The 18,579-nt window shown below is 39.7% G+C and overlaps 1 protein-coding gene across 3 annotated transcripts in view; it reads right to left on the bottom strand.

Annotated features, from left to right (window-relative positions):
- LOC111819162 (protein FAM13A-like) overlaps nt 1-18,579 on the bottom strand; it is a 139,013-nt gene that overhangs the window by 71,592 nt on the left and 48,842 nt on the right. For all 3 annotated transcript variants that reach the window (XM_023725106.1, XM_023725105.1, XM_023725107.1), the window contains one exon: nt 15,737-15,946. In XM_023725106.1, the coding sequence (XP_023580874.1) occupies nt 15,737-15,946 (210 nt within the window). The remainder of the gene's footprint in view (nt 1-15,736; nt 15,947-18,579) is intronic.

The following is an 18,579-nucleotide window of genomic DNA, read 5'->3' as shown; positions in this document are numbered from 1 at the left end:
GGTGAGACTATGTCTTACATACTTTGAACGTGTTGTCAGGAGGGATCAGTCCCTGGAGAAGGACATCATGCTTAGTAAAGCACAGGGTCAGTGAAAAACAGGAAGATCTTCAATGAGATGGACTGACACAGTGGCAGCAACAATGGGCTCAAGCATGACAAGGATTGTGGGCATGGCGCAGGACCAGGAGTGTTTCGTTCTGTTGTACACAGGGTTGCTATGAGTTGGAACTGACTCGAAGGCACCTAACAACAACATTTAGCCAACGTTTACATTGTACTTTAAATTTGTGAGGCAAAACCACTCTGCTAAACTCAAACAGTACAAACGGATAAAAGACACAGAGTCACCTATTGAGTTTCCCATGTAATGAAGACAAATGGAACTCAAGGTTCTACTGCAGGACAGTTTACTAAATTAGATTTCTGTACAATTAGCCATTGCACTAATTAAAATGGCCCTATAATTAGGGTGTTTTTTTTTTAAAGAAAAACTGCTGCTGCTATTATGGATTGAATGTATCCCCCCAAAAGTTACACTGAAGTCCCAATCCCTGTATCTCCAAATATGATCCTGTTTGGGAATAGGGGCTTCCTTTTGTATGCTACTGAGGTCATATCAGAGTAGGGTACGTCATAAATATAATCACTGCTGAGAGATGACTTATAAAAAGAGCGGAATATACGCAGAGACACACACGAGGTAGAAAGACACTATGTGATGATGGAAGCAGATGAATCTACAACAAGCCCAGCAAACTTTTGCCATCAGGAAATGGACAAAGGAGGACCTTCCCCTCGAGTCATGTCCTGAATTGGGACTTCTAACCATCTGAAGTGTGGGAAAATAGATTTCTGTTCTCTAAAGACACCTACCTACCTTGTGGTATTTTGTTATGACAGCCTTAGAAGACCTTCAATAAGATGGATTGACACAGTGGCTGCAACAATGGGCTCAAACATTGTGACGGCTGCAAGGGTGGCACAGGACCAGGCAGTGTTTCATTCTGTTGTACACAGGGTCACTAGGAGTTTGTCATGGACTGAATTATGTCCCTCAAAAAAAATGTGTGTATCAATTTGGCTATGCCATGATTCCTGGTATCCTGTGGTTGTCCTCCATTTTGTGATTGTAATTTTATGTTGAAGAGGATTAGGGTGAGATTGTAACACCACTCTTACCCAGGTCATATCCCTGATCCAATGTAAAGGGAGCTTCCCTGGGGTGTGGCCTACACCACCTTTTATCTCTCAAGAGATAAAAGGGAAGCAAACGGAGAGTTGGGAACCTTACACCAAGAAAGCAGTACTGGGAGCAGAGCACCACCTTTGGACTTGAGGTTCCTGCGCTCAGATGCTCCCAGACCAAGAGAAGACTGATGCATCACAAGGACCTTCCTCCAGAGCCAACAGAGAAAGCCTTCTCCTGGAGCTGATGCCCTGAATTTGGACTTGTAGCTTACTGGACTGTGAGAGAATAAATTTCTGTTAAAGCCATCCACGTTTGGTATTTCTGTTAGAGCAGCACTAGATAACCAAGACAGAACTGGAACAGACTCAACGGCACCTAACAACAACAGAAAACTAAGGAGTCCCTGGGTGGTGCAAATCGGTTAATGCACTCAGCTGTCAACCGAAAGGTTGGATGTTAAAATACTAAGACACTGTCTGTGATCATTAAGGCTGTACGTCAACTTGGCTGGGCCATGATTCTCAGTGGTTTGGCAGTTATGATGTAGTTTGGCAGTCCTATGATGATCTGATCACTACTATGATGAGACTGATATAATGTGATCACCTCCATGATGGGATCTGCTGTGAGTAGCAATCAGTTGAAAGGGAGTTTCCTTGAGCATGTGGCCTGCATCCAGTGTAAGTGGAGTTTCTGGCAAGGCTCTCAGGCTTTTGCTTACCCTGGATCCTGCAGTTGGCTCCTGTTCATCTGACCTTTGGTTCTTGGGACTTGAGTTAGCAGCTTACCTGTCATCTTGCCTGCTGATCTTGGGATCTGTTGATCCTCACAGCCTGTGAGCAAGAACTCTGCTGTCTGACCTGCCAATCTTGGGTTTGCTAGCCCCTTTGGCTATGTGAATCAGGAGAAGCCTCTAGCCAGACCCACAGGCTTGGGATGTTCTCCACAACCATGCGAGCCATTTCCTTGATATAAATCTCTCTATATATATTTATATACTTTACCGGTTTTGTTTCTCTAGAGAACCCAGGCTAAGACACTGTCTAAATTATCAAAGGGCACTAATGCTCATAAGCTAAAATTCACAGGCACTTAACTCTCACAACTTGTTTGCACAGCTGCTATTACAACATTCTGTTCCATATAAAATCAAGTATGGAAAAAAACAGGCAAATGAGAACTTCTACTTAAAGATGATGGACTGATCACGAGTTTATCTAATCCTCTTCCCAAGACTCCACTGAAATGCCAGCAAAATATTTTTTTTTAGAAGTATAAGCACTCAAAAACAAAAAGAACAGAGAAGACAGAGGAGGTGAGATTTCAACAACGTTTAGAAGTGATGCAAGTGACTGAAAACCAGCAGACTGTTCAAAAGCCTACAAGCAGGTGGTTAGGCTCCAGGCAGGCCTCCATCATCATGTACATTTCAGCAAGCATGCGCTCAGGTGGGAGGGCTGAGGCTTAGTCCCTTCAGAGTATCAAAGGATTCTTGGATACCTGGGATACTTACGGGCTGGAGTGAGGAACATAGCTGAAACTGTGAGGATTAGTGAAAGTCTGCAAAGAAATAATGGATTCATCAGCATACTTCCCACCTCCCTCCTACCCTTGCTCCTGAAAAATGAATGGCTGAAGAGAAAAATGTGTCCACCTGGTGACATTTGTGGGTTCCCAAATGGAACAGCTAGATTTCTCCCTCACACTACATATTTGTCCTAAAGCAAAGTTCACCACTAGACAAACCCCATCCCCCATATACAAAGCATTATTCTGAAATAAAAACAGCCAAGAATCATGACAAGTTTGAATAAAGAGACATAGAAAGAAAACCCAGAAACAAACAAATAGAAATAATATTGGGAACAGAAGAAAACTTTTTTAAAATCCTCTTGTTATTATCCTTAGACAGATAAGAATAAGAATAGAATGGTATAAAACAAGGATAGGGTGCTTTGAAAAAGGAAGAGAGAGAGTAAGAATATATTGGATGTTAAATCAAAGCTAAAATTTAAAAAAACAAACAAGTTTGGAAAATAAAGTTGAGAAAATTTCATGGAAAAAAGAAAAAAGAATAATTTTTTAAAATAATATAGGAAACATAATACAGAAAATATTTTCAGACCAAAAGACACTACTTTCCAAATTAAAGGAGTTCACTGAGTGTCCAATACAATGGATAAAAAAAGATCCACATCAAGGGATGTTACTGTGAAGTTTCCGAAAATTAGGAATGAAAACAAGATCCTAAAATCTTCCAGAGAAAACGAAGAGGTTACATACCAAGGAAGAAAAACCAGGATAGCAATGGATTCTCAGGAGCATCATGGGATACTGCTGACAGCAGAGTTCCCCGTTACCGTTGCTATAGAGTTGATTCCGACCCATAGTGACCCTAGAGGACGTAGTAGAACTGCCCCATAGGGTTTCCAAGGAGCGGCTAGTGGATTTGAACTGCCGAGCTTTTGGTTAACAGCCATAATCACTTAACCACTGTGCCTCCAGCGCTCTGACAGTAGACTAGTGCCTTCCAAATTATTGGAGATGACTTTCCAATAAAATCCTACACCTAACCAAACTATCAACCAAATGTTAAGATAAAAAAAAATATTTTTAGATAGGAAATGACTAAAGTATGCCTCCCATGAACACCTTCTTCAAAAGCTACTAGATGAAGAGTTTCAAAAATATGAAGGAATAACCCAAGAAGGAGGAACACATAAAAACCCGAACCAAACTTGTTGCCGTGGAGTCGATTCTAACTCATAATGTGACCCTTACAGGACAGAGCAGAACTGTCCCATAAGGTTTACAAGGCTGTAAATCTTACACAGAAGCAGATTGCCATATCTTTCTCCCATGAAGCAGCTGGTAGGTTCAAACTGCCAACCTTCACGTTAGCAGCCTGAGTGCTTAACCACTATATCACCAAGGCTCCTCCTGGAGGAAGACACAGGATCTAGGAAATAGCAGGTCCAGAAAAAGAGGCTGTAAGGGAGAGATCAGGATGACAGCTGCAGCCAGTCTAGGTTGGAGAAGAAGAAAGAAGGGCCTCAAGAAGAATCACCCAGAAATAAAGAATTGACAAATTATTTGATAATTCTGGAAAAAAAAAAGTTGGATCCATTGGAGCAGTTTGGAAAACTGCAGACAGGTTTATAGAAAATTATGAGGGGAAAAAAAGACAAGTATTAACTCAGGAAACATACCCCCAACACACATGCATTCTCACACAGGCACACTTTAAATAGTCATAACAATGTAACTATTAATTATGAATTTAACTACAATTAAATAAATTACCAATTTAACAACACTGGAAAGAATTGGAGGAAGGGACAATTTAACAGATCTCATTTCACATATTTCGTAAGCAGAAGCAATGAAATCATGTCTAAAAAAGTGAAAAACCAAGATATAACACTGTAAGTATATTATTAAATGGAGGCAAGTTATCAAAAACAACAGCCAACTGAGTTAAAACTGATTTCCTCCGGGAAATAGCTGAGGGCTGCCAAAGGGTTGGATGGGGTCTGCAGGTTTTCTTTACAAAGCTTTCTATTTCATTTGATTACAAAAACAAAAAACTGTTTGTGTATTAATTTGATAAAAACATTGTTTAAGTAAAGGAAAATAAGTCCAAGGCAATGAAAATCATGCATTTTATTAGGATAATAAAATAACTTAGGAATGTGCCACTTCAGTATTTAGTTAATAATTTTACTGAAAGATCACCAAATCCAATTACATCGACAGTCTACACACACACTATGCTCACTGTTCTGATCGCATGCCTGTGTATTCTCAACTCCTTTGTTCCTAGAATCTCCTCTGCCTGAAGTGCCCATCACCTTTGGAAGCAGTTCTATTGCTCCAAAGTCCAGCTCAAATACTACCTTTCTTTTCCATAAAACTTTTATGACCATCTTACTTAGAAATGATTCCTCCCCTCTCTCAATTCTACTTTATTCTGTGCCTCTTGGCTCTTTCTGTAAATGTTCTATTTCCATAACAAAACTGGCATACTGTTGGTAAGACAGTGTCCTAATTTTCTATTTGAGCACTAAAGAACAAAATCTGATGCCTTCCCCTTTATTCAACAATTGAAAAATAATTCATCAATCACCTAATTAATACATCAAAAAGAGTCCTATGCTATATGCTACACATATGCAAAAAAAATTTGTGGGCTCACACTTTCATTAAAATTACACAAAACATAAAAACTAAAAACTATACGTAATTGTCAGTCAATCCAAATATCAGCCCAGAAGAATTTATGGAAGGTTTCATCCACCTTGTGTTATTTACCAACTGTCTTAGTTATCTAGTGCTGCTATAATAGAAATAACCACAAAGTGGATGGCTTTAACAAAGAAAAATTGATTTCCTCACAGTAAAGTAGGTTAAAAGTCCAAATTCAGGGCACCAGCTCCAGGGGAATGCTTTCTCTCTCTGTTGGCTCTGGAGGAAGGTCCTTCTCATCAATCTTCACTTGGATTAGAAGCTTCTCCACGCAGGAACCCTGGGTCCAAACGACATGCTCTGCTCCTGGCACTGCTTTCTTGGTGGTATGAGGTGTCCCTGTCTCTCTGCTTGCTTCTCTCTTTTACATCCCAAAAGAAACTGGCTCAAAACACAGTCCAATCCAGTAGATTGAGCCCTGCCTCATTAACACAACTGCCGCCCATCCCCCCTCACTAACATCACAGAGGCAGGATTTACAGCACATAGGAAAATCACATCAGATGACAAAATGGTGGACAATCACACAATACAGGGAATTGTGGCCCAGACAACTTGATACACACATTTCTGGGGGACACAATTCAATCCATGGCACCATCTGAACCCACAAGCAGAAGTTCAAGTTGAGTTTCACTTTAATTTAGGCAATAATTTTGAAATCTTAACTTCAAATTGAAACCCATTTTCCCCCTTTTCCTTCCTCCTTCCTAATCTTATTAAAAGAACAAACAAACAAACCCATTGCCATTGAGTTGATTCCGATTCATAGCAAACCTACAGGACAGAGTAGAACGGCCCCATAGGGTTTCCAAGGAGCAGCTGGTGGATTCGAACTGCTGACCTTTTGGTTCACAGCAGAACTCTTAACCACTGAATCTAATGAATAGGCAGAGTTATCTTCCATAACCCTTCTGTAACTTTTTTAGAGACAAAGAAGTCAGAGAGAAAGGGTAGAGACAGATTTTAAGGTTGAAAGCAAAAAAAAGGTTGTAGGAACTTACGCTAAATGAGTTGTATTCTTATAACCAAAAAAACAAGGGGCAGGAGTGGGGGCTGAGGTTGGGCTGAGTACATAAGAATGGGGGAAGGAGACTGCATTAAAAGTACTGATGCCTGCATCCCATCCCTAGAGATAATAATTTAATTGCTCTGGGGTATGTCTTGATCTCTGGGATTTTTTCAAAGCTTCCCAGGTGATTCTAATGGGCTGCCAAGGTTGAGAAGTCCTGGCTTAACATTTATTAAATATTTATTATATGACAGGCATTGTTTTAAGTGCTTTAGATGGATAAATTCTTTCAATATTTATAATCACTTCAGGAAGTAGGTACTATTATTATCTCCATTTAACAGAAAAACTAAGTGAGGTGAGTTTTTTTAAAATAATTTATTTTTATTGTTGTTGAAAATATATGCAGCAGAAGATACATCAATTCAACAATTTCATGTACAGTTCAGTTACATTGATTACATTCTTCAAGTTGTATAATATTCTCACTCTCCTTTTATGAATTGTTTCTCCCCCATTAACATGAACTCACTATCCCGTAAGCTTCCTATCCAACCTATCCAGTTGCTATTGTCAGTTTTATCCCGTAGAGATAGTTCTTTAAAAGGGCACAATGCTCAAGTTAGACATTCTTTACTAATTAAGCTAAACTATTGTTTGATTTGAAGAAGACTTCAGGGGATATTTTTGATTTAAGGTTTAAAGATTATCTCACAGCAATAGTTTTGGGGGTTCACCCAGCCTCAATGGTTCCAGAAAGTCTGGATTCCATAGTAATTTGAAATTCTGTTCTACATTCCCCCTTTTGATCAGGAGTCTTCTACAGAATCTCTGATCAAAATGTTCAGTAATAGTAGCTGGGCACCATTGAGTTCTTCTGGTCTCATGACAAAGGAGGCAGTTGTTCATGGAGGCAATTAGCCAAGCATTCCATTTCCTCCTTTTACTCTTGACTTTCTTTCTTCTGCTATTGCTCTAGGCGAACAGAGACCAATTGCTGTACCCTGGATAGCTGTTTGCAAGCTTTTAAGAATGCAGGCACTTTGCAACAAACTAGGATGTGCAACAGAAACACTAAAAATGATATTACACCAATTAACTGGGATGTCCCATAAAACTATGACCCTAAACCACCAAATCAAGAAACTAAATCCCATGAGGTGTCTGGTTGTACACAGTAGCCTAAGCAGCTGCTCTTTGTTGTTGTTATAAGTGAGGTGGTTTTAAAGTATCTGCAATGCTTAACATTTCCCTTCAAAAGATGGAACCTAATTCCCCTCTCTGTGAATGTGGGCTAGATTAATGACTTGCTCCTAATTAATAGATTGTGGTGTAAGTAATGCTGTTTGACTTCTGTGGCTATATGGGAATCTCTCTCTTGGATTGCTTGCTCTGGGAGAAGCCAGCTACCATGTTATGAGAGCACTCAAGCAGCCGTCTGGAGAGGCCCATGTGCAAAGGACCTGAACCTCTTGCCAAGACCCAGCACCAACTTGCTAGCTTTGTGAGTGAGCCACCTTGGAAGCAGATCTTCCAGCCCTAGTCAAGCCTTTAGATAACTGCAACCCTGGTCAACACCTTGACTGCAACCTCCTAAGAGGCTCTGAATCAGAACCAGCCAGTTAGACCACACCCGAATTCCTGACCCACAGAAACTGTGAGAGATACTAATAAATGTTTATTGTTGTTTTAAGACACTAAATTTTGGAGTAATTTTTATACAGCAATAGGAAACTAATACACTAAGGCACAAAAAGCTTAGTTGACTTACCTAGCTTCCCCAGGTCCGCGCCACCCCACCAGCAAGTCTCCCTCAGTGCCATTTTTTTTTTCAGTATCTTATTTCTCTCTCCCTTCCTTCCCTTCTTTTCTCCCATCCACCTAGCCCCCAGTGCCATGCCCACCCCTTCCTGACGGACCGTACCACACCACTCAGCTAGAGAGCCACTGGCACACAGTCTCCCCAAGTCCACATCACCCCTACTGTCAGGTTCTTTCAACATATTTGTTTTGTCTTTTTTTTTGTTTTTTTCTTTTTTTTGTTGTTGTTTCTTCTCTCTCTCTCCCTTCCTTCCTTTGCTTCCTCTCACCTACCTACTCCTGCGCACTGCCACCCCCCTTATTGACAGGCTGTGCTGTGCCACTTGGCTAGAGAGTCTCTGGCACATGGCCTTCCTGGGTCTGCGCTGCTTTCAAAGGCTAGCTCCCTCAGCACCACATTTTTTATTTTTCTTTATCTTTTCCCTTCTCCCTTTTCCTTCTCCCTCCCATCTAGGCCCTGTGCTTCCTCCACCCCTTCCTGATGGGCTATGCAGCACTGCTTGGCAAGAGAGACACCAGCTCACAGCCATCCCAATTCCACCCTACCCCCAACGGCTGGCTCCCCCAGCAACATATTTATTTTTGTTATTGTTGTTGTTGTTTTTGTTTTTTATTTTCTCTCTTTCCCTTCTTTCCTTTCCTTTCTCCTGCCCACCTAGCCCCAGGCACCACCCATGCCTCTTCTAGACAGGCTGAGCTGCACTGCTCAGCTAGAGAGCCACAGGCAAACAGCCTTACTGGGTCTGCCTCACCCACACCCACCAAATCCTACTGCACTGCCATTTTATTGACTTTTCTTTTTGCTTCTGTTTCTCTCTTCTGCCTCTTCTTTCTATCACCCACTTAGCTTCACACATCATATTCTCTCCCTCCCCTCGTGTCTATTTGCACCGCATGCTGAGTGCCACAGCCCCAAGTGACACAGGCACAGACCACCAGATCCCGCCCTGCACTGCCCCCTGGTCCCACCCCATTGGCCCCACTATGTACTGCAAGCAACCCATTCCTGCCCCCCCCACCAGCTGGACCTGCCCTGCTGCACCATAGCTGAGCAACTGGCCCTGTCCAGCTATACAAGCTGATAAGAAGTATCGTGCAAGTAACAACAAAGCACGCCCAGCCTGCCTGCCAGACATAACCAAATAAAACAAAAAAGCAGAACGCGACAAACAAATCTACAATCAATAAACAAAGAGAGTAATTCCTGAATGTCCCCAAAACAGCAGACAATATCAAAACTTAAAAAAGAAACAAACAAACAAACAAACAAAAAAAAACAGGACAGGATGGCACCAGAAAGTGACCAAAATAAAACACCAGTTGATTTTCTGGTATAAAAGGTACTGGAACTACCTGATAGGGAATTCAAAACTGTAATATTAAGGGTTCTCCAAGAGATAAAGGAAAACGCAGACAAAAATAATGAAAAAATAGACAAAATCATGGGAAAGACAGACAAAATCAGGGAAAACACAAAGGAATGGAAGAATTTAGGAAAATAACATAGGAACAAAATGTCAAAATAAACAAACAACTAGAAATCATACAAAAACAGCAATTAGAAATCCAAAAGACAAACAAGATTTCAGAAACGGACAGTGAAATAGGTTTTAGGAGCAAAGCTGAAACAACAGAAGACAGATCAGTGAAATTGAAGACAAATCCTTGGATACCACTTTGAGGAAAAATCAGAGAGAAAAATGAAGAAACTCTGATAATGATGCGGGATACAATCAAAGCAAAAATATGCATGTGATCAGAGCTCCAGAACAGGGGGAGAAAATGAAAAACATACAGAGGATCATTGAAGATCTGCTGACAGAAAACTTTCCTAATATTATGGAAGATGAAAAGTTGACCATCCAAGAAACTCAACGACCTCATATAGGATAGACCCCAAAAGAAAATCACCAAGACATATAATCACACTTGTTAAAACCAAAGACAAAGAAAGAATACTAAGAGCAGCTAAAGAAAAACAGAAAGTCACATACAGAGGGGAAACAATAAGACTAAGCTCTGATTACTCAGCAGAAATCAGTCAGGCAAGAAGGAAGTGGGATGACATATAAAAACCTTGAAAGAAAAAAACTGCCAATCAAGAATAATATATCTTGCAAAACTCTTGCTCAAATATAATGGTAAAATTAGGACATTTCCAGATAAACAGAAATTAAGGGAATATGTAAAAACCAAAAAAACTTACAAGAATTATTAAAAGGAGTCCTTCAGTTAGAGAACCGACAACATCAAAAAACAACCTGAATCTAGGTCACATGAGAGCGTAGCCAGATAGCAAACTAGGTAATAAACTATCAAGGACAAAACAAAACTAAAAAAAATTTACAACAGGGAACCAGAGACGTCAATCTGTAAATGACAACGTCAGAACAATAAAAGAGGGAATAAACAAGGTAGATATAAAACTTTCAAATGGTGAGGAAGTAAAGGCGATATTAGGCAATAAAAGACTGGTTCAAACTTAGGAAGATGGGGTAAATTTCAAGTAAACACAAAGAAAGTTAACAAAACTACTTATCAAAATAAAAAGAAAAACAAAGTGTCAGTAAACACAAAATCTACAAAAACAAAAGAAATGAAAAAAAAAACACAACAAAAGGAATTCAGCACAGGAGAGTAAGAGGAACAAAGAAAACGTCAGCATCACGAAAAAAGCACTACAAAATGACAGCAATAAACTCACATCTATAAATAATCATGCTGAACATAAATGGCTTAAATGCACCCATAAAGAGACAGAGAGTGACAGAATGTATTAAAAAAACAGGACCCATCAATATGCTGTCTACAAGAGACACACCTTAGAAACAAAGACATAAATATATTAAAAAATCAAAGGATGGAAAAAATATATCAAGCAAATAGCAACCACAAAAGAGCAGGAGTGGCAATACTAATTCAGATAAAATTGAGTTTAAAACAAAATCCACCATAAAGACAAGGAAGGGCATTATATTATGATAAAAGGGACAATCCAACATGAGGAAATAACCATAGTAAGTATCTTTAAACCCAGTGACAGTGCTCCAAAATACATAAAACAAACTCTAACAGTAATAGTAGGAGACTTGAACACACCACTCTCAGTAAAGGACAAAACATCTAGAAAGAAACTCAACAAAGATACAGAAGATCTAAAGGCCACAATCAACCAACCAAAAAAACAGAAAATAAGAAATGTTGGAGAGGCTGCAGAGAGATTGGAACTCTTATGCACTGCTGGTGAAAATGCAAAATGGTACAACCATTCTGGAAAATGATATTGCACTTCCTTAAAAAGTTAGAAACACCATATGATCCAGCAATCCCATTCCTAGGTATATGTTGTTATGTGCTGTCGAGTTGATCCCTTAGGTATACATCCTAGTGAAATAAGAGCTGTTACATGAATAGACATATGCACACCCATGTTCATTGCAGCATTATTCACAATAGCAGAAAGATGGAAACAACCTAAGTGCTCACCAACAGATGAAAGGATAAACAAACAATGGTACATACACACGGTGGAGTGCTATGCAACAATAAAGAACAATGATGATCTCACAACATGGATGAATCTGGAGGACATTATGCTGAGTGAAATAAGTCAATCACGAAAGGACGAATATTGTATGAGACTACTACTATAAACACTCATGAAAAAGTTTACACACAGAAAGAAACAATCTTTGATGGTTATGTGGGAGAGGAGGGGTGGGGGTGGGGAGGGAAAAACACTAAAAACTCAAGGTAAGAGGTAACTCTGGTGAAGGGTAAGATAGTACACAATACTGGGGAAGCCATCACAACTTGACCAAGGCAAGGTCATGGAAGCTTCACAGGCACATTCAAACTCTCTGAGGGACAGAATTAGTGGGCTGAGGGGTGGGGACCTTGGCCTCAGGGGACATCTAGCTCAGTTGGCAAAACATAGTTTATAAAGAAAATGTTCTACATTCTACTTTGGTGGTAGTGTCTAGGGTCTTAAAAGTTTGTAAGTGTCCATCTAAGATACTTCACTGGTCCCTCCCTGTCTGCAGCAAGGGAGAATGAAGAAAATCAAAGACACAGGGAAAGATTAGTCCAAAGTACTAACGGACCACAATTACCGAAGATTCTACCAGACTGAGTCCAGCACAACCAGATGGTGCCTGGCTACCACCACTGACTGCTCTGACAGGGATCACAATAGAGGGTCCTGGACAGAGCTGGATGAAAATATAGAACATAATTCTAACTCACAAAAAAAAGACCAGACTTACTGGTCTGACAGACTGAAGAAACCTCGAGAGTATGGCCCCCAGACACCCTTTTAACTCAGTATTGAAGTCACTCCTGAGGTTCACCCTTCAGCCAAAGATTAGATAGCCCCATAAAACAAAACATCACTAAATGGGCACACCAATGCAGGGGCAAGGACAAGAAGGCAGGAGGAGACACGAAAGCTGGCAATGGGGAACTGAAGGTCAATAAGCGGAGAGTGTTGACGCATCATGGGGTTGGTAACCAATGTCACAAAACAATATGGGTATTAATCGTTTAATGAGAAACTAATTTGCTCTGCAAATCTTCATCTAAAGCACAATTAAAAAAAAAGAAAAGGAAAAATTCTTTAAAAAAATCATCTATGCAAATAATGGAAAAAACACATCCTCCTACCATTTTTTCCCACAGTATATACTTTTTTAAAAATTCGTTCCTTCTTCCTTCCTAGCTATGCTAGTCATTAAAAATTTCCAAGATAAAACATACCATTTTGATAATATGCCGCAACGAGTCACAGAGTCTCATGGAGAATATACCGTACCTATGACTACAGATTTATTACAAACAAAAATGATACAAAGAAAGAAATGTATAGGGTAAGGTCTGGGAGGGGTCCCAGCATGGAGCTTCCATGTCCCAAAGAAGGAGGTACCAACGCTTTCCTATGCATAGTCACCAATCAGGAAGCTCATCTCAGCCTTAGGGTTCAGGGCTCTTATTGGCCTCCCCACATGGCCAAGAGAAATCATACTTCCTGAGGCTTAGCAACATCAGGCCCCTAGATGGTCCTTCTTGGGGACCAAACTGCTTTTTTCCAGTTAACTCAGCACATCACTTCACAATAGAGTTTCCAATGGCTGATTTTTTAGAAGTAGATCACTAGGCTTTTATTCTGAGCAGGACTTTGAACCAGTTTGAACTGGTGTCATGGCTGACACAAAACCAGAACAGACCTGAATTTTTATGATTTGGGTGAATATGGAAATTAACTGGAAGGGGAAAAATTATGGGTCAAAGCCCCGGAACAGGAGACTCAGAAGAGGCGCAGGGAGCCCTTTCAGAAGCCTGATGCAGGGGACTGGATTATTGTCAGGACTATGGAGACCAACACACATTCAAAGTGGCAAGTTTGTATGCCATCTTTCAGCAGGGCGCTGCTGGTTCCAACTGCTCAAAATCTGACGGGCAAGAGATTTGGTTGCTATGGAACAAGTACGTCGCATTGTTTTCTAAGAGGAAGATTAGGTTTCTAGCATGGTTTTGACCCATAATTTTTCCTATTTTGGTTATCGTTCCAGTTCACCCAAATTTTAAAAGTTTGGGTTTGTTCTAGTTTCACTTCCTCGGCCATGACTGAACCGGGAAGAATCCCTTCGAAGGCCTGTTTCTGAGGCACTTCTGGGTGGACTCAAATTGCCAAACTTTCATTATTAATTCCGTTTTATAATGTTAGCAGCCAAGCACATTAACTATTTGCACCAACCGGGGACTCCCAACAGAGCATATTATTTAATAGTTTTTTCTATATTATTATATCATGCCTTTAAAAAAAAATGATTTGCAGTGGCTAAATAAGATCACAAACAAAATAGCAAAAAAAAAAAAAAAAAAGGGCGAGGCTTACGGAATTTTTCCTGTTGTATCACTTTTAGGCTGGGGCCTCAAAGGTGAAAACAAATGTTGTTATGGGCCCACCTGTTCTAAGGAGAGGTGCCAGATCAGCTATGTGGGACTTGCTAAGGTGAGACCCCAAAAACAGGTCTGGCCAGCCTTGGACCATCATCTACCACAAAGACATTGAAGTGGAAACTTGAAACTTAAAACTTGAAGTTAAGGATTAGAGAGTGAGAATTTCTTTAAAGGAAGAGTTGTTAGAGATAGAATGCTTCCCTCACCACTCCCAAGCCAAGCGAGAGGGGCATCAGAAAATCACCTAGAAAGTTTGAAATGTGTCCTCTGGAGCCCAGGGGACATATGGACTGGGACTGATTCACATCTGCAAGAGTCTAATGCAGAAAGCTGGCTGCTGGTGCCTTGGGTGGCGGGACAAAAAGGCCAGGCTCCCCCCCCTTGGCCCGGTCACCACTTTCAGAACTTCGCAAAGATGTGCATGAGTTTCCTGAGGACCACATGAGAACTCTGAAGAAAGGAGCAAGAGGTGGGTCATCTTCCAAGAAGACTCCCTGGAAGTTACCACAGTGATCCAGGGGCTGTGGAGGATGATAAGGGGCCAGCGTGAAGAGGCATTGCTGGCATTAGGGCATTAGGAAGCTACACATGAATCTCCCTCCCTAGTGGATGGATGGCTTGGCTGAGTGTTTAGAGTAGTTTCCCAACACAACCTGACCAGTCACTTTCATCTAATATTTGAAAATGGTCTTTAATAGGGTAAAAATACTTCTGGAGCCTTCTTACTGATCCTATCTGGACTTCTCACTTATCCCATTCTTTAGTATAATGCATGTTTTAGTATACCACATGTTTTAAAACAACTTTAAAGGAATGTGGCTTTAAGTAATACCCTTCTCAATCTGGCAATAAACACTCATAAATACGTTTTCCCCCTTTTCACTGTAACTTGGCAACAATAAGGAAAGAAATGATTTCAAGAGTAAAACATTTTTCTTACTGTATTTAGGAAGGAGAACTCAATAATGATCATTCCTATAGTTATTACATTTTAAAATGGAATTTTTTCATTTAAAATCACTTTATCCTATAACCAAAAACCAATTTTTATGAACATAAAATTATCCTATAACCAAAAACCAATTTTTATGAACATAATTATTTTAGGACTCCATTACTTACAAGAAAAAGAAAGCACGCCTGTGAGCTTTCCGTCTCACAGGTCACTGACCAAACACAATTTAATTAATATTTTTCTACATAGAATTCAATATCTTATTCTCATTCTTCCTACGGCAGTCACTAGTCAGAAAAGGATTTCTTCGGCCCCACAGCCTCAGGTTCTTTCAGTACTATGTTACTGAAGTGTTCATACGCCAGTGATCTTAGAAATTCCATTTAGTACTATATTTCACAATCAGTTTAGTATGACTTTAGGATTGAAGATGAAGGCATGGAATAAAATAGCAAGATGTGGCTGTAGAAAGACCACAAACATTTAAGAGCAAAACTTAGTTTCTACTGAAAAATAAAACTGTTCTAACTTTTAAAAGGAATTACTCTACTAACCCTGAAACAGCTGAAGGAATCGAGGATGTAATGCTGAGGTGATCACTCTCTCTGGCAGTTCCCTCAGGAAGAGCTTCAAGAGACTGGCTGCTGAGCAGATGTCACCATCTTTCCCGAGCTCCACATGCACTCCACTCTCGTACATCAGTCGAAGCTGTTCTACCACCTTCACATTACCATTCACCCTAAAAAGGCCTTCCTGGTTAAGTCCTGGAACAGCAAAGTAGACAGATACAGAATAGAAGTCTCTCACAAAAAAATCTAAAGAACAACAACAAGAATAAATAAATCCCAACAACTGGATTTTCTGACTACTATAATTATTAAGCATTAGAAGATTTTCACATTTCATAAAAATACTTCCTAGAACAATAAATGTCCATATCTACTACATATCAACTAAAAAGCATTTAGGTATGATTGTCATAAAATCTGACATCTACAAATATGGTTATGACACGTATAATACATTATATAATAATATAATATATAACTCCATGCAAAGAAATTTCATTCATAAAGTATTATATAATACATAACAGAAACTGACCCTGGGTTCTAATTAGCAGCTTAGCATTTCGTGAGCAATTATTTAAAAAATTGTATGTATGTAAGAAACCTCTGAACTAAATGCAATTATCTTTGTAACAATTTAATTAAGAAATAGGCAGTGTTTCTTTAGTAGTCACTAAATTCAAACGTACAAAACTCTATGAGAATATAAAGTGGTATAAGATAAGATTCTCACCTTCGGTCAATTTACGAGGGATTTGGTGTAGGCTGAGGTTAACATTTCATGGTGAAGCTAAACCTTAATCTTTGGCTAAAGCACAGGCAACATGGAAGGACTGATGCTGATTTACTGTGAAGCTAACGAAGCTTAAGCTTCAGGGACCCTTATATGCTTGGGCCCTTTCCAAGGTTCTGTCTCTAATTCTTGTTCTTAATTATGCATTCTTTTTTTTAAAGAGGGTCCTAAAAGGATTAAGCTTCCAGCCCCATAAAACCTTGTTCTACCACTAATGAAGAAGAACAAAAATATAAATTGATAGGTAGAGATAGGATAGCATAAAGAAAGTAAGGCAGTTAAAAACGTGGAGTTATTTAGGTCAAAGAATGATGCGGTAATAAAATCGAAGAAACTGGATAGGGCCATGAATATTAAGTTGAAGAATGAAGACTTTATCACTGGAGCATTACATAGGAGAAAAACACAATATAATCGGATTTTGGGAGGATTTAGCTAACTAAGAGGCAGAGAATGGTGAGGGCAGAGAGCTTGCCTGAGGGAAGCTACACTTTATTATGCAGCAGTGAGACTGAGATTATGGTGGAAAAGGAAAAGAAAAAGTATAAAGATGATTTGGTAACTTAGTATAAGGGACAAGTAAGGGAAAGGAAGGGGTGAAAGATAATTTTAAGGTTTGAAAACTGGGAATGTGGCAAAAAACAAATGTATGAGATAAGGTGAAGTCAGGAGGGGTAGCTGGCTTAGGGCAGAAGGTAATGATTTTCAGCTTAGCATGTTGGGTTTAAGAAGATAGCACGTCCACATAAGCAAGCACAGCAGACACTGGAGGATTGCTGAAGGTATAAAACGAACACTTCTGTTCACTGAAGGTGAACAATCTTCTAAGAAAGAGCAAGCCAAGGATGCATCTTGCCACTCTTTTTTTGAAAACCTAATGGTGAATTTTAGCAATGACATAAGCATTTAAGTTTATTAGATTGTTCTATATGGGAGCCATTTATTATATCAGCTTCTGCTTCTTTTTCTTACCTGCTAAATGTATTGCTCTTTTTAAAGAAAAAGAAGGAAGCTAATTCTCTTCTAATCTGTAATTTGATAAAACATTTTATGACTCCTTTAATTCAATAAATATTTAATGAGTGCCTGGCACTATGCCAGGTACTAAAAAAAAAAATCAATCGTGAGAAAAAAGCTTGACATTACTACCCTTATGAAGTGTGTAGTCTGGTAAGATGTTGGGATTCTCACATGTATGTACACTATTTGGTGTGAAGAACATTAAGAATATCAAAAGTTGATATGGATTTTAGTTTCCAATTCTGACAAAATTATTTGTGAAACCAGGGATGATAAAGAGCACTGGTGGCATAGTAGTTAAGAGCTTGGCTGCTCTCCAAAAGGTCAGCAGTTCAAATCCACCAGCTGTTCCTTGGAAACCCTGTGGAGGCAGTTCTCTGTCCTATAGGGTTGCTATGAGTCAGAATTGTCTTGATGGCAATAGGTTTTTGGTATGGCCAGAGCACCAGCCAATCAGAAGAGATACTAGTCAGTATCTGTGATAGGCAGCTTCTGTAATGGCCCCAATGATCTCTATCTCCGGGTATTCATGCTCTTGTATGATCCTCTCCCCCTAAACGTGCGCTGGACCTAGTGACTTGCTTGTAACCAACAGAATACAGCTAAAGTGATGTGATGTTACTTCTGATATTAGTTTATAAAAGACTATGATGTCTGTCTTGCTTACACTCTGTCTCTCTGGCTCTTCTTGCTTGCTTGCTCTGATAAAACAGCTGCTACTTATTTTATGAGCTATCCTATGGAAAGGTCCATGTGGCAAGAAACTTAGGGTGGTCTCTGGCCAACATCCAGTGACTAACTGAGGGCCTCAGTTCAACAGCTCACAAGGAACTGAATCCTGCCAATAACCATGTGAGTGAGCTTAGAAATGGATCTTTCCCCAGTCAAGTCCTGAGATGACTGTAGCCTTGGCTTACACCATGATTGTAGTCTTGGAAGACAAACCCTAAGCTGTGCCCTGATTCCTGACCCACAGAAACTGTGAGATAATAATAAATACTGTTGTTTTAATCCA

This window comes from Trichechus manatus, unplaced genomic scaffold (assembly GCF_000243295.1).
Source record: "Trichechus manatus latirostris isolate Lorelei unplaced genomic scaffold, TriManLat1.0 scaffold00286, whole genome shotgun sequence".
NCBI classification, from domain to species: domain Eukaryota; kingdom Metazoa; phylum Chordata; class Mammalia; order Sirenia; family Trichechidae; genus Trichechus; species Trichechus manatus.
The sequence above is the reverse complement of the archived record's forward strand: the minus strand, read 5'-3'. Positions and strand labels throughout refer to the sequence as shown.